The sequence below is a fragment of the Narcine bancroftii genome, chromosome 12, assembly GCF_036971445.1.
Source record: "Narcine bancroftii isolate sNarBan1 chromosome 12, sNarBan1.hap1, whole genome shotgun sequence".
In the NCBI taxonomy this organism is placed as follows: domain Eukaryota; kingdom Metazoa; phylum Chordata; class Chondrichthyes; order Torpediniformes; family Narcinidae; genus Narcine; species Narcine bancroftii.
This window is the reverse complement of record NC_091480.1, coordinates 3,309,309-3,329,559: the sequence shown is the minus strand read 5'-3', so window position 1 is coordinate 3,329,559 and position 20,251 is coordinate 3,309,309. Positions and strand designations below refer to the sequence as shown.

At 42.5% G+C, this 20,251-nt stretch overlaps 1 protein-coding gene across 8 annotated transcripts in view; it reads left to right on the top strand.

Annotated features, from left to right (window-relative positions):
• Nucleotides 1-20,251, top strand: part of LOC138747235 (ankyrin-repeat and fibronectin type III domain-containing 1-like) — a 300,694-nt gene that overhangs the window by 233,428 nt on the left and 47,015 nt on the right. For all 8 annotated transcript variants that reach the window (XR_011347384.1, XM_069906270.1, XM_069906271.1 and 5 more), the window contains 4 exons: nucleotides 2,394-2,484; nucleotides 4,501-4,608; nucleotides 6,988-7,087; nucleotides 17,489-17,621. Coding sequence is in view for 7 of the 8 variants with exons in the window: in XM_069906270.1 (XP_069762371.1) it covers nucleotides 2,394-2,484; nucleotides 4,501-4,608; nucleotides 6,988-7,087; nucleotides 17,489-17,621 (432 nt within the window). In the remaining variant the exon portion in view is untranslated. The remainder of the gene's footprint in view (nucleotides 1-2,393; nucleotides 2,485-4,500; nucleotides 4,609-6,987; nucleotides 7,088-17,488; nucleotides 17,622-20,251) is intronic.

The window sequence follows — 20,251 nt, the reverse complement described above, 5'->3', positions numbered from 1 at the left end:
CACCCAATTAACCTTCACCATTCTCCCCCCTGTCATAAGTTTTGAATCGTGGGAGGAAACTGGAGTTCCTGGGAAAAATCCATGCAAACTTGTGACAGACAGATTCAAAGCTGGGTCACTGGCACTGAAATAGTGTTGCACTAACTACTGGACTAACTGTGCTGCCCAATGGGAGCTCATTGTTTGAGTTTCCTGGACATAATTGTGGCAGTGGCCAAGGAGTGGGAAACCTGCTGTTGTCTTCATGCAGGCTACTGTTGTACTGGGATGAGAGTTGCACTTAGCACAGGGTCACCAATGTGGTTGTGGGTGTCCACCGGAGAAGATCAAGTGATCATTGATCTCTGAGCCATGGTCTCACAGAGGAAAAATGAACCAAAAGAGTGGTTGGGAGATGGGTGGTGGGGAAGGGAAAGAAAGACTAGGGATGCTGTCTGCATGCTGGCTCTTTACCTGAGGAGGCCCCGAGACCTGTGTCCCATCTGCTTGTGCGCTGTTAATTTCCCTCCATTCCCTGCTCGACTTGTACCTGTCTAATGGCCTCTTAAATGTTGCTCTTGTATCTGCTTCTACCACCTTCTCCAGATAGCCTCCACTCTCTGTGTAAACAAAACTGGCCCTGCACATCACCCTTAAACTTTCCCCCTCTCACCTTGAAGCTAAGGTCTCCAGAATCTGCAAATCCACAATGGGTAAAAGACTGACTGTCCAACTATCTCTCTCGTGATTTTATAAATCTCCATCAGGTCTCCCTTCAGACTCCAACACTCCTGAGTAAACAAACCAGGTTTACCCAATCTCTTCCCATAACTCATATCCTCCAAACCAGGTAATATGCCAGTACATCTCTCTACATCCTTCCTGAACTACACACAGCACTCCAGATGTGACCAACCCAAAGTTTTATACAGCTACAATATGCAATATGGCCTACTGACCTTTATACTCAATGCACCCCTCCCCAACCCCCCCCCTCCCCACTGGTGTTGCCATTTTCACAGAGCTGTGGACCTGCACCCAAGGACCCCTATGAACATCAGAGGTGTTCAGGGTCCTGCTGTTTACCTTATATACTTGTAAAATAGTCGAGTCCCCTTTTCTTGGCCCAAAAATTGAATGTTTTCATATGACCCTTTTAAAAATCGACCCCCCCCCCATATTTCTGGCCCCGACTGCGTGTCCACCTGAGCTCCCAATGTCCCGACCACAGATCCACACCCCCAGCACCTGTCAACGGAGCCCCTGATGGCCTGAACATGGACGTTCGCCCCGGCCACCCACCCACTAAGTGCTCCCGATGCTCAGACCATGGATCCTCATCCCACCTGCCCACCGGACCTTACATCTATGGATCTTCATCCTAGCAGCCCACCCACTGGAGCTCCCAACGCCCTGAACAACGCAAGTACTTACCAAGGTCAAAAGTTTGACCAGTGTAAAAGTCAACCCCCCTTTTTTGGTCCAAAAAAATTAAACAATTACACCAGTATATATAGTACTTTACACTTTCCTCCTACGACTGTCTCTCAAAAGTGCATCACCTCATTCTTGTCTGGATTCTACTCCGTCTTTCATTCTTCTTCTTCTCTCTTCAGTGCCCTAACTCATGAAGGCAAACGTGCCAAACACCACCTTCGCCACCCTGACCACTCGTGTCACCACTTTCAGAGAACTGTGTATCCATACCCCGAGGTGCCTCAGCTCGACAACTCCCCCAGAACCCTACCGTTCAGCATGTAAGTCCTGCCCTGGTTTAACCCACCACAGTGCAACTTCTCACACTTGTACGAGTTGAATTCCATCTGCCATTCCTTGGCCCACTTCCCCTGTTGCTCTCCATCCTATTGGAATCTCAAATAGCTTTTATTGCTGTTCACTATATCACCAATTTGGGTGATATCTGCATACTCTACTGTAAATAATAAATACAGGTGACCAACAGTCATGGACCAGCATCATTTTCTGCAGCACAAACCTCCAGTCTGAATAACAAGCCTCCACTACCATGTGTCAAGCAAATTGGCCAGCTCTCCTTGGATGCCAGGTGATCTGACTATGCTGACCAGCCTAACTTGGGGACCATGTCAAAAATCTTGCTATAGTCCATGGAGAAAATGTCCGCTGCCCTCATCAATCCTCCTGATCACCTCCTTAAATGAGTCAAATGTAGAAATGAGAATAACACATGATGGAACTGGCTGTTGATGAGACAGCAAATGTGTCAGGGCTTTCTGAGGGAGGTTGGACAGATGTGGTCAAGGAATGTTTTGCAGGCTAATAAAGGGCAGAATTAGGATGATGGGCTGGCATAGGCTGAGCTGGATGGACCCAGTGGCCTGGTAAGGCACTGCATTGTTTGATTCAGTGAAAGGTGCTGCTTTGCTTCGCCGCAGGGTCTGCCGTATTTTGTCCGGGTGTCTGCATACAACATGAAGGGCTGGGGTGTTCCGCAGGTGGCCACCCCTCCATGTGCTGCTCCTTCCAGTAAGTATGCTTACCGTGCAGATGTTTACTCCCCTTACCAAGCTGCAGCTCATGTGTGGTGTCACTCACAGTGTCAGTTAATGATTGGGGAAATCAATGGGGGGACGGACCCAGCTCAGCCCATGCAGTCCGAAACCCAGCCCGAATTCCTCCTGACCCTCCACTCCCTCCCACTCACCGTCAATCATCCACATGATGCACACATCAAATAGCACAGTGACCACTGTGGGACCCCCTCCCACTAATCACCATGATCATGGTAGGACTCCCTCCAGAAACCCTCCAAGGTGCACAGAAGCACTGAGTGCTCCTTCCCCAAGGGCATTCATGTCCATAGGTAACCCAAAAGAGGGACAGTCAGTCAGTCTGAGTTGAACCCAGGAGTGCTGCTGTCTGGACCCATGGATGGCCATTATAGCCAGGCCCAGTAGCAGACTGATGAGGACAACCCTTGAGCGACCCTCCTCCCTCCGTACTGGGTGCCCAAAGAACAGGAGCATGGGCCTGAAATGCAGCTAGAACTTGAGGAGCAGCCCCTTCAAGTACCCAAGGAGGGGCTGGAATCTTGGACTCTCCGTATATACATGAAACATGGTCTCATCCCAGCTGCAGATGTGACAGGAGGCTGGTGAGTGTGTGAACCGACTCACAAATCGGTTACAAATGACAGGTTTGGGAAACACCCTCCACCCCAGGTCCCTGATGTAAAGGGGGAAGATTCCCATATACTGTGTGAAGACCTCTAGTCACGCTGCTGGGGGTAAGACAGACCGCCATGGTGTGTCTGGATGGCAGGTAAGGACAAGGAAGTGGATGTGGTGCAGGAGCAGTTGCAATATATCCCACTTCTCCCCATTCTAGTGACACAGGGCATCTCCTCGAGATGACTCATGGTATGGGACTGGTTCTCGAGAGAGGGACTGGGACCGATGACTCATTTTGGCTGTGCGGTGGTTAGAATGGTCAGGACAACCCTGCACCTGCAGGGCTCCTCAATACCCTGACAGGCAGGTTAGAGATCAGTCTCTTTCACTTCCAAAGCATCACCTACCTCCGGCAGAGCGGCACAACTGATGTTTGCTGCTAGGAGCTGCACTCCTGCCTCGAGGTGATGGGCTTGGTGGAGAAAATGCCATGCCAGTTCATGCCATCAAAGAGGCTGCTCAGCAGTCAGCAGTCTCTATAGGGTCCAAAGGCGGAATGATGCCATCTTAGTGCCCACACATCACTGAGAACACAACGGGATGTAGGTCCCTTCCACCGATCACCAAGGAATGACTGTATCCAAAGTTACGGTCAGAGCTGGCTGAGGCTTGTCCACCAGAAACGACTCAGCAGGTCAGGCAGCACCTGTGAAGAGAGGATCGTGACCACAAGATATCACAGCAGAAGTAGGCCATTTGGCTCCTTGAGTCTGCCCCACCATTCCATCATTCTCACACTCAGCCCCCTCTGCCTTCTCCCCATAACCTTTGATACCCTGACTATACCGATACCTATCAATCTCTGCCTTAAATGCACCCAACGACCTGGGGCCCACAACCATCTGTGGCAGCAAATTCCAGATGCTCACCGCTCTCTGTCTAAAGTAATTTCTCTGCATCTGTTTTAAATGGCCACCCTTCAATGCTGAAGTTGTGAACTCATGTGCTTGACTACCCGACCACAGGAAACAATGTCTACTCTGTCCAGGCCCTTCTACATTCAAAATGCTTCTATGAGCTCCCATTTATTCTGCAAGGATTCCAGTCCAAGTTCCTAAAATGCTAATCCCTGATCCACCAGTTCAGGTTTCAATTGGATGAATGTCCCTGTTGGAGTTTCAGACACCTACACGGTGATCTGGTTTTTCCCCTGTGGGTATCAGGACCCACCCTGCTTTGGGATGCTGGATAATTGGTGACGACCTGACTGGATTGAAGCTGTGAGCCACGAGGTGGGAATGCATTATCCTGCGAACTCGGTGCTGTTGCTGAGGAGCCATGTGTATGACTTGTCTGGTTCTATTCTCCACAGACTGGAGAGGCCCTGACAGCAAGGAAGCAAAGCAGCAGGTCAGGCCCGAGGCCCTGCAGCAGCTGCTGAGGTGCGTGAGGACCCATCATCAGCACAATCTGTGTCATGGTGAGTTCAGCAAAGCCCCTCTGCTATCAGCATCTGCAGCCTCATGACATGGTTCCCACTGAGCCATGGCTGCCAGTGTCTGGGAGGTATTTGGACCAGGGTCCGAGGGACAGGAGGCTGTGGCTGGCAAAATGATGAGAAAGAGAGTGAAACAAATGGATGTTACCAATTGTTTCCCCTGATCAAAACTGATCAGTTCTGCTGCAAACCTGTTTTGTTCCGCACTGAGACCAAACTACATGTGCTTTCTTCAACGTGGAGAATCCCCATTGTGAGTAGCAAGTGCAGAACAAGAGACGGGAAGATTGTTGGTTCCTTTGGAAGAACTGTTGTCATTTCTGGTCCATCTTAAGAAAGGGCAGGTGTTACCCCCTTGTAGTTGCATGGGAAGATTCCATGAGTCGGGAGCAGGGATTGGTGGAGATGGAAAAGTGAATGAGGACTGCAGAATGGGGAGAGGAAATATCTGGTTGTGGCATCGGATTAGAGGAGGAGGCTGCTGGGGTGGAAGGTGAAGGCAAAGGAAACCCCTTCTAACTGGGAGAGGGGACAAGACCGAGGCGAGTGGACAAACATGAGGAAGTCAGGGTCTGGGTGAAAGGAATAAATCTCAGAGGGGTTGGTATGGAAAAAGGGTCTCTATTGCAATGGAGATGACTGGAGAATGGAAGGTGTAGTCAGCCACATGTCCATCTGAGCAGGAACGGTAGAGCAGGTATGAGAGCAGGGTGGATATTGGAGCAAAGGTGAAGACAAAGCCAAATGGACCTGAAATTGGAGTCAGAGGGTGAAGATGGAGGACCCGGCCTGTGGTTGGAAGTCAGAGACCAGTCGATGTAGCGCAGAGATTGGACATGAACCCGTTCCAGTGTGGATGTGAATGGAGGAAGGATGAATAACAAGTTCCCAGATCACATAGAAATTGCCAGGGTTGCTGATACTGAGTAGGGTTTGAAGCGACAGAACAATATTGATCAGCTGGTAAGATGGGCAGAGCAAAGGCAGCTGCAATTTAATTCCAAGTGTGAAATGATATACTAGGGAGTACTGAGGAGATGAGGGAACCTCACACAGGGAGATATGGGAGCCCTGAGCTGGCTGCATCGGCCAGATAGATAAGGTGATGAAGAAACAATGCAATACACGAGCATGAAGATCAGCACGCAACTTTACAAAACATTGATGCATTGCAGCTGGTCATTGTACTGCAGGAAGGATGCGGCTGCACTAGTACTCTGGTGGGAGTGAATGACCAGAATGGCTTGAACAGCCTGTTGTTCCATTTGACTCCACAACTCTATAACTCACTCAATTTCTCTCTGAACCCCCGAACCCTCTTTACATTCACTCCCTCTCCACTATCTTAGCCAAGGTGGTATCATGAGCACTGACCTCTGGAGAACCAAATCTGGAACTGACCCCTGGGCTTCCACATCTGGGGCCCAGCACTGACCCTTGGGCTGCCACATCTGAGTCCAACACTGATGCCTGGGGAACCATGAGGCTCAGCACTGACCCCTGGGGAACCACATCAGGTTTATTCTGATTCTTGGTTTTGTGTTGATAACCGGGATTCTTGATCCACATCGCCAGTTACAACCATGCGGTTGTTGTTCCATGTGCTATAATCTTGTGGACCAAACTTTTATGTGAGAAACTTCTGGAAATCCAAAAGAAGAAAGGTCAGTATGCATGTGATGGGCTGAAGGGCCTATTTCCATGCTGAATGATTTTGTGGCTCCAAACCTCTCAATGAACCACATCCCCTAATTTATCAGAGACACACTGCCTTGGGCCTAATCCATTCAGGCGAAAATGTTTTCTCTCAAGCACCATTATTCACCTCCTACAGATCATCTCTCAGTCTTTTGTTCAATGTCTCCAGGCCTCTGATCCACCATCGTCCCTCCCCGATTCACAGTTGCTTCTGGTCCTGATGGCAGTAATTGACTTGAGATGTTATCGCGATGGAGATCTGTCTCTCTCTCTCTCTCTCTCTCTCTCTCTCTCTCTCTCTCTCTCTCACTCCCCCTCTCTCTCTCTCTCTATCTCTCTCTATCTCTCGACGAACACTGCCTGATCTACACAGTTTCCCAGCTCTATGTTAGATTTCCTGCTTCTATTGTAGTTATTTTGTGATGGTTCACTCTCTGTTGTTTCAGAGATGCCACTGACAGGCCATGTCCCGTCCACACAGGGTCCACTGTCTGCTTTAGGGGCTGCCCATCGTGAATGACTCCTATGACAGCAGCTTGGATTCAGTCTCCATAGAAGTGGCTTTAGCGCGGCTCAGACAGAGGGTGCAGAGGTCCGCACAGCACCGAGGGAAGAAAGACCTCTCAGCCCTTGGGATAAAACCTGTTCATTTTGATTTTCTAGAAAATGCAAAGGTCCACCCACCAGGCCGGAAGCCGTCAGTGTCCAAGAGCCTCAAACATCTTTTTCAGCCGACAAGTAAATTTGTTAAAACTCTCAAAAGGTGAGTTATATAACCATATAACAATTACAGCACAGAATCTCTCACAGTCTCAATGGAAAAAGCCTGTCCCTCTCATGATTTTAAATACCTCTATCAAATCACCTCTCATTCTTCTACGCTCTAGGGAATAAAATCCTCGCCTGCTCAATCTTTCCTGTAACTCAAACCCTGAAACCCAGGCAACATTCTTGTAAATTTCATTTGCACTCTCTCTATTTATATCCTTATAATTTGGTGACCAATACTGCACACAATATTCCAATTTTGGCCACACCAATGCCTTATACAACTTCAACATGACATCCCAACTCCTGTACTCAATACTCTGATTTATGATGGCCAACGTACCAAATGCTTTCTCCGTTCTATCTACATGTGAGTCAACTTTTAGGGAATTATGTACCAGAATTCTTAAATCCCTTTGTTCTGCTGCACTTCTCAATTGTCTACTATTTAACGTGTTTGACCTTTGCTAATTAATTCTCCCAAAATGTAGCATCTCACATTTATCAGTATTAAATTCCATCTGCCTCCTTTAAGTCCACTCTTCTAACTGTCCTATATCCTACTGCAAGCTTTGAAAAGCTTCCTCATTGTCCACAACACCACCAATCTTTGTATCATCTGCATACTTACTAATCCAACTTACCACCCTATCATTCAGATCATTAATATATATGACAAACAACAATGGACGCTGTACCAATCCCTGAGGCATTCGACTAGTCACTGGCTTCCAATTTGACAAGCAATTTTCCACCATTACTCTGGCATTTCCCATCCAACCATTGTTGAATCCATTTCACTACATCAACATTAATACCTTCCTAACTAACCTCTTATGCAGAACCTTGTCAAAGGCCTTACTAAAGTCCAGATAGACAACATCCAAAGCCTTCCCCTCGTCAACCTTCTTAGTAACCTCCATGAAAAACTCTCTTAAGATTTGTTAAACATGATTTACCATGTACAAAACTATATTGACTATTCCTAATCATCCCTGTCTTTCCAAATAATTGTATATAGCATCTCTAAGAACATTTTCCATTAAATTACCCACCACTGATGTCAGACTCACAGGCCTATAATTAACAAATTTACTTTTGGAGCCTTTTTTAAACAGTGGATCAACATGAGCTACCCTCCAATCCTCTGGCACCTCCTCCGTGGCAAGTGACATTTTAAATATTTCTGTCAGAGCCCCCATTATTTGTATATGAATCTCCCTTAGGGTCCTAGGGAATATTTTGTCAGGTCCAGGAGATTTATCCATGTTTATTCTCTTTAAAATAGCCAATACTCTCTCCTCATTAATCTGTATATTATCCTTGATCTCACTACCAGATTTCTTTATTTCACCTGGCTCAATATTCCTTTCCTTAGTGAATGATGAAGAAAAATAAAGTCATTTAAAATTTCCCCCATCTCTTCTGACTTCACATATCTGGCCCCTCTGATCTCCAAGGGACCCAATTTTATCCTTCACTATTCTTTTACTTTTAATGTACCTGTAGAAATCCTTTGGATTTATTTTTTACTTTGCCTGCCAAAGCAGCCTCATCTCTCCTTTTAGCCTTTCTAATAGTTTTTTGTTGCACACTTTGTGTTCCTCATCTATTCCCCACTCTCTCTACCTGTTGTCCACATCCCTCTTCCCCAAACCAAATTCCCAAAATCCTTTGAAAACCAAGGCTCCCTACATTTTTAAAGCTTTCCTTTAATCCTCACAGGGACAGACTGACTCTGTACTCTCAAATTTTCCCCTTTGAATATCCTTCATTAATCTGTTACATCCTTCCCAGAAAATAAATTATCCAAATCCATACCTTCTAAATGCTTTTGCATCTCACAGTACATAAGAACAGGAGTTGGCTATCTGGCCCGTTGAGCCTGCTCCGCCATCCGGCCTGTCAAGCCTGCTCCTCCATTTAATAGAATCATGGCTGATCTGATCATTGACTCAACTCTACCTATCTGACTTTTTCCCATATCCCTTAATTCATTCTTTGTATAAAAAAATCTTTCTAACTGAAACTTAAATATGTTTAATGAAGTAGCCTCAACTGCTTCCCTGAGTAGAGAATTCCACAGATTCACTACTGTTTTTCCTCATCTCTGTCTTAAATCTACTCCCCTGAATCTTTTCTTTTATATATTTTTTTAAATTTTTCACACTGTGAACCATATCTACCAAAATATGTACAAATGTTTCTCATTAAATTTACACAATGGTCTTTTCGCCCCCTTTTTCCCCCCTTCTTTCCCTCCTCTCTGCCCACCCCTCTCCAAAACCCATAAATATTCAACATATACAATACAATAAAACCATAAAACAATATTTTCACACAAAGGAAAATAAACAAGAAAAATGCGGCATCAATTTATTACACACTGAATCTAGTCGTTTTGTCTTATCATTTTCATTCTCATTTTAGGGGATGGAGGTCGTAGGCAAGCTCTGTCTGACATGTTCCATGTATGGTTCCCAAATTTGTTCAAACATTGTGACCTTATTTTTTTAATTATATGTTATTTTTTCCAATGGAACACATTTATTCATTTCCATGGACCATTGCTGTATACTCATGCTCTCTTCCATTTTCCAAGTTGACATAATACATTTTTTTGCTATCGTTAAGGCTATCATAATGAATTTTTTTTTCACTTTATCCAATTTGAGGCCTAATTCTCTACTTCTTATGTTACTTAAAAGAAATATCTCTGGTTTTTTTGGAATGTTATTTTTTGTAATTTTATTTAGTATCTGATTTAATTCTTCCCAAAACGTATTTACTTTTGTACATGCCAAAGTTGCATGTAATGTTGTTCCCATTTCCTTCTTCCAGTGAAAACATCTATCCGATAATGTTGAATCCCATTTTTTAAATTTTTGAGGAGTGATATATGTAACCAATTATACTGTATCATGCGTAACCTTGTGTTTATTCTTCATAGTTCCAGAACATGACTTTTCCCATGTTTCATTTTTTATCTTTATGTTTAGATCCTTTTGCCATTTCTGCTTGGGTTTATAGTTTATTTCATTTTCCTTATCTTGCAGCTTAATGTACATGTTGGTTATAAACCTTTTAATTCTCATTGTGTCTGTAATCATGTATTCAAAACTGCTTCCTTCAGGTAATCTCTAGCTGTTTCCCAATTTATCCTTTAAATAAGCTTTCAATTGATGATATGCAAACATTGTACCATGAGTTATTCCATATTTGTACTTCAATTATTCAAATGTTAATAAATTATTTCCCAAAAAAACAGTTTTCTATTCTTTTGATTTCTTTTCTCTCCCATTCACTAAAGGAAAGGTTGTCTATTGTAAAAGGGATTAGCGGATTTTGCGTCAATAATAATTTTGGTATTTGATCATTTGTTTTTTTCCTTTCTAAATGGATCTTCTTCCATGTATTAAGTAAATGATGCAATACTGGTGAGTTTTTATATTGCACCAGCTTTTCATCCCACTTATAAAGTATATGTCCCAGTACCTTTTCCCCTATTTTATCTAGTTCTATCTTTGTCCAGTCTGGATTTTCCCTTGTCTGTTAAAAATCTGATAAATACCTTAATTGTGCGGCTCTATAATAATTTCTAAAATTTGATAACTGTAAACCACTTTGATTATACCTCTCTGCTAATTTATCTAACTCTACCCTTGGATTCCTCCCTTTCCACAAGAATTTCCTTAAAGAATTTTTCTTTTAAAGGAATTGGTAATGTTTGAAATAAGTATTGTATCCTTGGGAACACGTTCATTTTAATGCAGTTTACCCTCCCTATCAATGTTAGTGGTAATTCTTTCCAATGTTCTAAGTCTTCCTGCAATTTCTTTATTAGTGGCTGATAATTTAGTCTGTACGAGTGGTTTAAGTTATTATCTAACCTGATCCCTAGGTATCGAATTGCTTGTACTTGCCATTTAAATGGTGATTCTTTTTAAAATTCAGTCTAATCTGCGTTACTCATTGGCATCACTTCACTTTTATTTGCGTTGATCTTGTACCCCGATATTTCTCCATATTCCCTCAATTTCTTATGTAATTCTTTTACTGATACCTCTGGTTCTGTTAAGTATACTATGATGTCATCTGCAAGTAAGCTGATTTTATACTCCTTCTCCTTTATTTTTATCCCTTTTATTTTATTTTCTATTCTTATTAGTTCTGCCAAAGGTTCTATTGCTAAGGCGAACAATGAGAGGAATAATGGACATCCCTGTCTAGTTGACCTATTTAATTTAAAGTGACTCGATACATATTTATTTACTGTTACCTTCACCAACGGTCCATTATACAATGCTTTAATCCAATTTATATATTTTTCTGGTAGATTGAACTTCTGTAATACTTTAAATAAGTAATTCCACTCTACTCTGTCAAAGGCTTTTCTGTGTCTAGAGCAACAGCCACCATTGGTTTCTTATTTCCTTGAACTGCGTGGATTAGATTAATAAGTTTCCAGACATTGTCCGCTGTTCGTCTTTTCTTAATAAATCCAGTTTTATCTTGTTTTACTATTTTAGGTACACAATCGGCCAATCTGTTTGCTAATAATTTTGCTATTATCTTATAGTCGATTTAAGTGAGATATTGGTCTCTATGATGCTAGTGTTAGTGGATTCTTCCCCGTCTTTGGTATTACTGTAATTATTGCTGTCTTACATGAATCTAGCAAGTTTTGTGTTTCTTCTATCTGGTTCATTACTTCCAGGAGAGGAAGTTTAAATGTTTTATAAATTCTATTGGAAATCTATCTTCTCCTGGTGTTTTATTGTTCGGCAGCATTTTTAATATATCCTGTATTTCCTCTATTTCAGATGGTTTTATCAGTTTGTTTTGTTCCTCTTCTTACAATTTCGGCAGTTCAATTTTAGCTAAAAATTCCTCCATTTTAACATCTTTCCCCTCGTTCTTAGTTTGATACAATTGTTCATAAAATTCCTTAAAGTTTTCATTAATCTCTGTTGGGTTATACGTAATTTGTTTGTCCTTTTTCCTTGATGCCAGTATCGTTATTTTAGCTTGTTCTGTTCTAAGTTGCCAGGCTAATATTTTATGTGTTTTTTCTCCCAGTTTGTAATACTTTTACTTTGTTTTCATTATGTTCTTCTCCACCTTGTACGTTTGTAATGTTTCGTATTTAATTTTTTTGTCCGCCAATTCTTTCCTTTTCGTTATATCATCCCTTTTTACTAATTCCTTTTCTGTACTTACTATCTCCCTTTCCAACTGCTCTATTTCCCGATTGTAATCCTTTTTCATCTTAGACACATAACTTATTATCTGCCCTCTAATGTAGACCTTCATTGCGTCCCATAATATAAATTTGTCTTTCACTGATTCTGTATTTATTTCAAATTCCTTTTTAATTTGGCATTCAATCCTTGAGTAAGTTTTGTGCCTACTCGAATAATATGAAAATTCCTTCTCTCTTGGTGTTGCCTCCTCCATATATCCATAAGTTTCATTTCCTGCATTGATTTAACCATAAATCTGGCTACTTTATTCTTTTTACTTGTCTTTTGTCCAGTTTTATCCAACATTGGGTCCAAATTAAGGTTAAAATCCCCTCCTATCAATATATTTCCTTGTGTGTCTGCAATCTTCAGAAAAAAATCCTGCATAAACTTTTGAGCCTCCTTGTTAGGTGCATATTTATTTATCAAATTCAAAAATTCTGAGTATATCTGACATTTTATCATTGCATACCTCCCTGCCGGATCGATGATTTCCTCCTCTATTTTGATTGGTACATTTTTGTTAACTAGTATTGCTACACCTCTAGCTTTTGAATTATAGAATGCTGCCATTAAATGTCCTACCCAGTCTCTCTAGTTTGTTATGTTCTGCATCAGTTAGATGAATTTCCTGCACAAATGCTATATCTATTTTTTCCTTCTTCAATAAATTTAGTAGCCTCTTCCTTTTAATTTGGTTATGTATAGCATTAATATTTATAGTCATATAGTTTCACATGGCCATCTTATATCTTGCTTACACCTCTTTTCCACTTCTTCACCACCTTCATCCCCCTTTTCCCCATTTTCATCTTAGTTTTCTCTTATTACACTTAATGTACGACAACACATTTAAGACGTAAAGTACCCCCGCAGTTCCCACATCCACTAATACCTTAACCCCAAAAGTTTCCCCCTCTCTGGGTTGCCCCATACCCCAACTCCCCTTTTCATTTGGATTGCAATCTTGTTCACAGGGTTATTCCCCCTCCACCCAGCCCTCTCCAGAAAACACTTTTTTTTAACACATATAACAAAGCTTCCCCCCCCTTACTCCCTTCCTTCCCTTCTTTTTTCCCTCTTTAGTTCTTTACATATACATTGTTTTTACATCTTTATATATACTTTATAGGTGTTCTTCATTCTTGTTACATCTCTTCAACTCTTCTCCTGTCCTGCAAATGTTCTGCGGATTCTTGCGCTTTCTCTGGGTATAAATATTTTAAACATGGCTGGATGTCTTAATATAAATTTGTAACCTTTTTTCCATAAAGTTGATTTTGCTGCATTAAATTCCTTCCATCCTCCTCTTTAAGAGTTCAAAATTTATGTCTGTGTAAAAAAATAATTTTTGACTCTTGTATTCCAGTGGTTTATTGTCTTCTCTAATTTTATTCCTTGCCCGTTTCAGTATATTTTCTCTTGTCGTGTAGCCCAAAAATTTTACTGAGATGGATCCTGGTTTTTGATGTGCCTGTGGTTTCGGAGCTAATGCTCTGTGTGCCCTTTTGATTTCCATTTCTTCCTGCATTTCTGTTGTTCCCAGGACCTTTGGGATCCATCCTTTTATAAATTCCTTCATGTCTGTGCTTTCTTTACCCTCCTTCAGGCTCACTATTTTTATGTTGTTTCGCCTACTATAAATTTCCAACATATCAATTTTCTGAGATAACAACTCTTGTGTCTCTTTAATTTTTTTGTCACTTTCTTCCAATTTTTCTCTTAAGTCGTTTACTTCCATTTCTACAGCCGTTTCCCGCTCTTCCACACTCTCTACTCTTTTCCCTAGTTCTGTCATTCCCAGTTCTAACCTTTGCATTTTATCTTCTGTTCTTTTCATTTTCCTTTTAATTGCATTAAATTCTAATGATGACCATTCTTTTAGTGATCTCATTTGTTCTTTAAAAAAGACTTTATCTATATTCTGTTCATCAGTTTTACCTTCTATTTCTCTGTGAAGATCTTAGTCTTCTTCCTCTTCTTCTGTGTCTGTATCTATGTTTGTGTTTTCTTCTCTTTGTATCTGTGTCTCTTCTGTTTTTCCTGATGAGCTGCTTGTATCTCTTTGTCGGGCCTCTTCTTGCTGGGCTTCTTCTTGCTGGTCCTCCCCTCCTGAGCTGCTCGTCTGTTGTGCTTCTTGACGTTGGTCTTCTTGTCAGTCTTCCCTCCGTCTGTCTTCCACGTCTGTTTCATCGCTCCCTCTTCTGCTGTCTTCCTTTTCCTCCAGCTGAGAGCCCTGGTGTCGGGCGTCTCTCAGCTGCTCACTCTGTGACAGCCCACTCCTCTGCTGAGCCCCCCTCCCGCTGGTGTCCTCTTTGTCCTTTGATTGCACACTGCGCATGCACGACTCCTCACACATGCACAGTTGTGCACTTTTGTTTGGCTCCGAGAGCCATTTTTGTAGTGCACCGGGGTGGTGGGTCGCGACTCTGCAGGGCAGGCTCTGACCTCGAAGGTCGGGCGCTCCTTGTCACCACAGCGTCCTGTTCCTTTGAGCAGGTAAGGCCTTCTTCTTTCTTCTCCGGTGACTTTTTTACTTCTTTTTTTCCAGCTGATCTTACTTTCTCCTTCTTGGAAGCCATCTTCTTTCTCTTCTCTGTATCTTTATCTTCTATTTCTTATACTCTATTTTTGTTATGCTTTGCTTTTTCCTAACTTTTTTCCTGTTTTCCTGGAGAGGTTTTCCCTACCAGCCACAACTCCATCACGTGACTCCTCTGTCTACTCCCCTGAATCTTGAGGCTGTGTCCCTTAGTTCTGGTCTCACCTACCAGTGAAAATAATTTTCCTTCCTCTATCTTGTCTATCCCTTTTATAATTTTATATGTTTCCATAAGATCTCCTCTTATTCTTCTGAAATCAAGTGAGTATAATCCCAGGTGATTTAGTCTCTCCTCATCTCTGGGATCAACCTGGTGAACCTCCTCTGGACTGCCTCCAAGGCCAATATATCCCTCCTCAAGTACAGAGACCAGAACTACACACAGTACTCCAGGTGCGGCCTCACCAGTACCTTGTACAGTTGCAGCATGACCTCCCTGCTCTGGAATTCAATTCTGATAGCGACAAAGGCCAACATTCCATTTACCTTCTTCATAGCCTGTTATACCTGCAACTCAACTTATTGCGATTCATGCACACACACTCCCAAGTCCTTCTGCACTACACCATGCTGCAGTCTTTCACCATTTAAATAATAATCTGCTCTTTTATTTTTCCCACCAAAGTGGACGACCTCGCATTACTAACGTTGTACTCCATCCATCAGACCTTTGCCCACTCACCTAACTTAACGAGATCCTTCTGCAGCCTCTCCACATCCTCTGTACAATTTGCTTTTCCACTCAATTTAGTATCATCCGCAGACTTGGCTCTACGACCCTCTGTCCCCTCTTCCAAATCACCGATATAAATGGTGAACAGCTGCAGGGCCAGCACCGACCCCTGCGGCACCCCACTTCTCATAGTCTGCCAATCAGAAAAACACCCATTTATCCCGACTCTCTGCCTTCTGTCAGTTAACCTATCCTCGATCCCTGCCAATATACTTCCCCGACCCCATTCATCTGTATCTTATTGTTAAGTCTCTTGTGTGGCACCTTATCAAATGCCTTCTGGAAATTCAAATAGACAACATCAACCTGTTCCCCTCCATCTACCACACCCATTATATCCTCAAAGAACTCCAGCAAGTTTCTCAAATGAGACCTGCCCTTTCTGAATCCATGCTGCACCTGCCTGATGGAACCCCTTTGTTCTAAATGTCTCACTATTTCATCCTTAATGACAGCTTCAAGCATTTTTCCGACTACAGACATTAAACTAACTGGCCGTTAGTTACCCATCTTCTGCCTACATCCCTTTTTAAAAAGTTGCGTGACATTTGTTGTCTTCCAATCTGCTGGGACCTGCCCAGAATCCAGAGAATTTTGGTAAATGACGGCCAACGCATCGACTATAACTCCTGCCATTTCCTTCAGTACCCTGGGATGCATCCCATCAGGACCAGGGGATTTGTCTGCTTTCAGTCCCATTAGTTTGCTCATCACTATCTCTTTTGTAACAATTATTTTATTTGAGGTCCTCACTTCCCTTCGCATCCCTATCACCACTCTTTGGCATGCTGGACATGTCTTCCACACAAAATATCTGTCCAATGGCTCGGCCATTTCCTCATTACTCAATATCAATTTCCCTTTCTTATCTTCCAAGAGACCATGATGACTTTCGGCACCCTCTTCTGTTTTATATATTTATTAAATTTTTTGCTATTTGTTTTTATATTTTGTGCTAATTTATCTTCAAAATCCTTCTTCCCTTTCATTATTTCTCATTTAGTTCTCCTTTGTTGCCTTTTAAAGTTTTCCCAATTGTTCAGTTTCCCACGACTCTTGGCTACTTTGTACATTCCTTAAAATTTGCATTCTTCCAATCAAGAATCACAACTTTAGGTCCAGCCCTATCCTTCTCCATTATTAACCTAAAAAAAACTAATAGTATTATGATCACGAGACCCAAAGTGTTCCCCAACACACACCTCTGTCACCTGACCTCTTGTTCCCTAATCTACATGAGTGGGAGCAGGAGTTGGCATGTGTCATAGCACCAGTCATAAACACACACACACACTCTCTCACACACATAACCTCACACATATTCACACACTCTCTCACACACACACATACACACTCTCACATATACACACACACTCTAACATATACACACACACTCTCACACACTCTCACACACTCACATTCTCTCACACACACATATAGTCACACACACAACACCCACTTTCACACACACCCACTCACTTACACACACACTCACACTCACACACACACACGCAGACACACACACACATCAACACCCATTCTCTCTCTCTCCCTCACACACACACACACACACGCACTTTCTCTCAGGCAGCTTCGGGGTTAAAGCTGAGCAGAGATAGCCAGGAAGGATCTCCACTCACGAAAAAAAAAGGCCATCAGCCTTTGGGTGGCATTTAACTTGAATACACAAATGGACAGGAAGGTTAGTACGGAGGTGATGAGATGAAGGGCCTGTCTGTGCAGTACAGCTCTGTAACTGATTGAAGGATGTGTGGGGTGGTTCCTTACAAATCCTTGTGGTGTTGTCCTGATTTCCAGAGGCCTGTACCTGGCTGCTGTCCTCTACAAAGGCCATGATGTTGTGGTGACTCACGAGGAGCAGGTTCCTGTGGTTGACGTGGACGACTCCTTCTCCAGCTCACTCATGCAAGACTTCCTCTGGTTCATGAAGGTAAAGGGGAGGGAGGTGCTGGCTATTCCTGGCAGTATCTATGTATCTATGAGGGAATGTACTCTGGGGTAGGAAGTGATCACCCACAAATGGTCTGGCCGGAGTTCCTGGAAGATGGATGGGGTTGGGATGGTGCCTCCTGTCTTTGATACCTGATTGACCATAAGACATAGGAGTAGAAATGGCCGAGGCATTGGACAGATATTTTGTGTCAGTCTTCACAGTGGAAGATACATCCAGCATGCCAAAGAGTGGTGAAAGGGATGCAAAGGGAAGTGAGGACCTCAAGTTAAATAGGCCCATTGAGTCTGCCCCGCCATTTCAATTATGAGCTGATCCATTTTCCCACTCAGCCCCATTGCCCAGCCTTCTCCCCATAACTTTTGATGCCCTGACTACTCAAGAACCTATCAATCTCTGCCTTAAATCCACCCAATGACCTGGCCTGCACAACTGTCTCTGTCAACAGATTTACCACCATCTGGCTAAAGAAATTGCTTCACATCTCTGTTCTAAGTGGATGCCCTTCAATCCTGAAGTTGTGCCCCCTTGTCCTGGACTCTCCCACCATCTACTCTGTCCACACCTTTCGACATTCAAAATGTTTCAGTGAGATCCCCCTTCATTCTCTTAAATTCCAACGAGTACAGGCCAAGAGCTGTCAAACGTTCCTCATATGATAGTTTTTCCTCTGAACCCTCTCCAACATCAGCATATCCTTTCTTAAAATGAGGAGCCCAACACTGCTCACAATACTCCAAGTGAGTTCCACCTGTCTCAAGATCACACCCTTGCTCTTGTATTCTATTCCTTTTGAAATGAATGCTCGCATTGCATTTGCCTTCTTCACTGCTGTCTCCTTTTCAATTTTTTTATTAATAATAGGTAAACAATACATGAGGAGAATAGGATTACAGAATCAAGGGAAAATCTCTGAATGACATCATATTTACATCATATTGTATTACAGCACAATTAATGAATGTGTTCTTATCTCCTCAAACTGAAATCTTCAAACAAAAATTATTCTATAAAACCCCTCCTATACAGTCTGGAATGGAAAATAATTCTATTAACTTAGTCATGTGGAAATTATTTATAAAAGGCCGCCATCTCTTGAAATGTAACTGAGGTATCAAATGCACAACTCCTAACTTTCTCTCGAAGCATGACATAATTGGAGAGAGCCATTGAGTCAAAGCAGGTGGATTAGGATATTTCCATTGGAATAAAATAGCTCTTCTAGCCAACGATGTAGAAAAGGCTACAAGCTGATATCTGAAAGTGGGAACTCATCCCACTTCTGGAACAATAATTCCAAAAAGAGCAGTCAATGGGTTAGGTTGCAAACTAATATCCAGATTAGCTGACAAAGTCTTAAAAATATCTAGACCTTTCCAACATGGGACATGACCAAAACATACGAGTTAGAGAAACCACTTCTTATTTACACCTATCACAAATAGGATTAAAGTTAGAAAAAAAATGGGCCAATTTGTCTTTCGACAGATGAGCCGAATGTTACCACTTTAAATTGAATCAAAGAATTACCTTCACCTATTTAAGAGTATTAAACCAATCCAAATATCTTCTCCCATGATTCCTCTGGAAGAGGTAACTGAAGTTCCTCTTCCCAGGTTCTGTCTCAACCCACAAGTTTACCTTCAGGCTATCCCGCATGAGGATTCCCAGGCCCCTTTGCATCTGGGCATTTTCAATTTTCTTCCCATTTAAAAAAATAGTCTGTCTATTTATTTTTTATACCATGTATGTCCTTCCTTGGTTGATATTTCCAAAGTGAAACACCTCACATTCATCCACATTAAATTCGATGTCACTTTAATCCAATTTTCCAGCTGGTCCAGATCCCTTCCTCGCTGTCCACAACACCTCCAATCTTTGTGTCATCTGCAAGCTTGCTGATCCAATTGACCACATTATCATTGATATAGATGACAAACAAGAATAGTCCCAGAATTGATCCTTGAGGCACACCTCTAGTCACAGTCTCCCAGTCAGAGAGGTGATCATCCTCTCCCACTCTCTGGCTTCACTTGTAAAGCCAATGTCAAATTCTGTTTACTACCTTACCATGAACACTGAAACTTCCTGACTAACTTCTCATGCGGCACCTTGTAAAAGGCCTTACTAAATTCCATTTAGACAACATCCACAGCCTTTCCTGGTCACCTTCACCAAAAATTTTGTAAAATTGATTAAACACGACCCACCATGCACAAAACCACATTGACTAATCCTATTCAGTCCTGGACTATCCAAATTCTTGTACATCTGATATCTCAGAACACCTTCCAATAACATACCTACTACTGGCATCAGGCTCACCAGCCTATAATTTTCTGGTTTATTTTTAGAGCCTTTTTTATAAACAATGAAACAACCAGCTTTCTCCAATCCTCCAGTACCTCACCCATGGCTAAGATGGTAAATATATCTCCCAGGGCCCTTGCAATTTCTAGCCTCCCTCAAGGTCTGACGGAATACGTTGTCAGGCCCTGGGGATCTATCCACCCTTATTTGCTTTCACAGCAAGCACCTCCTCTTTATAGGTTCCATGACCTCACTGTTTGTTGCCTCACTTCCATAGACTCTGGCTAGTTTCCTGAGAA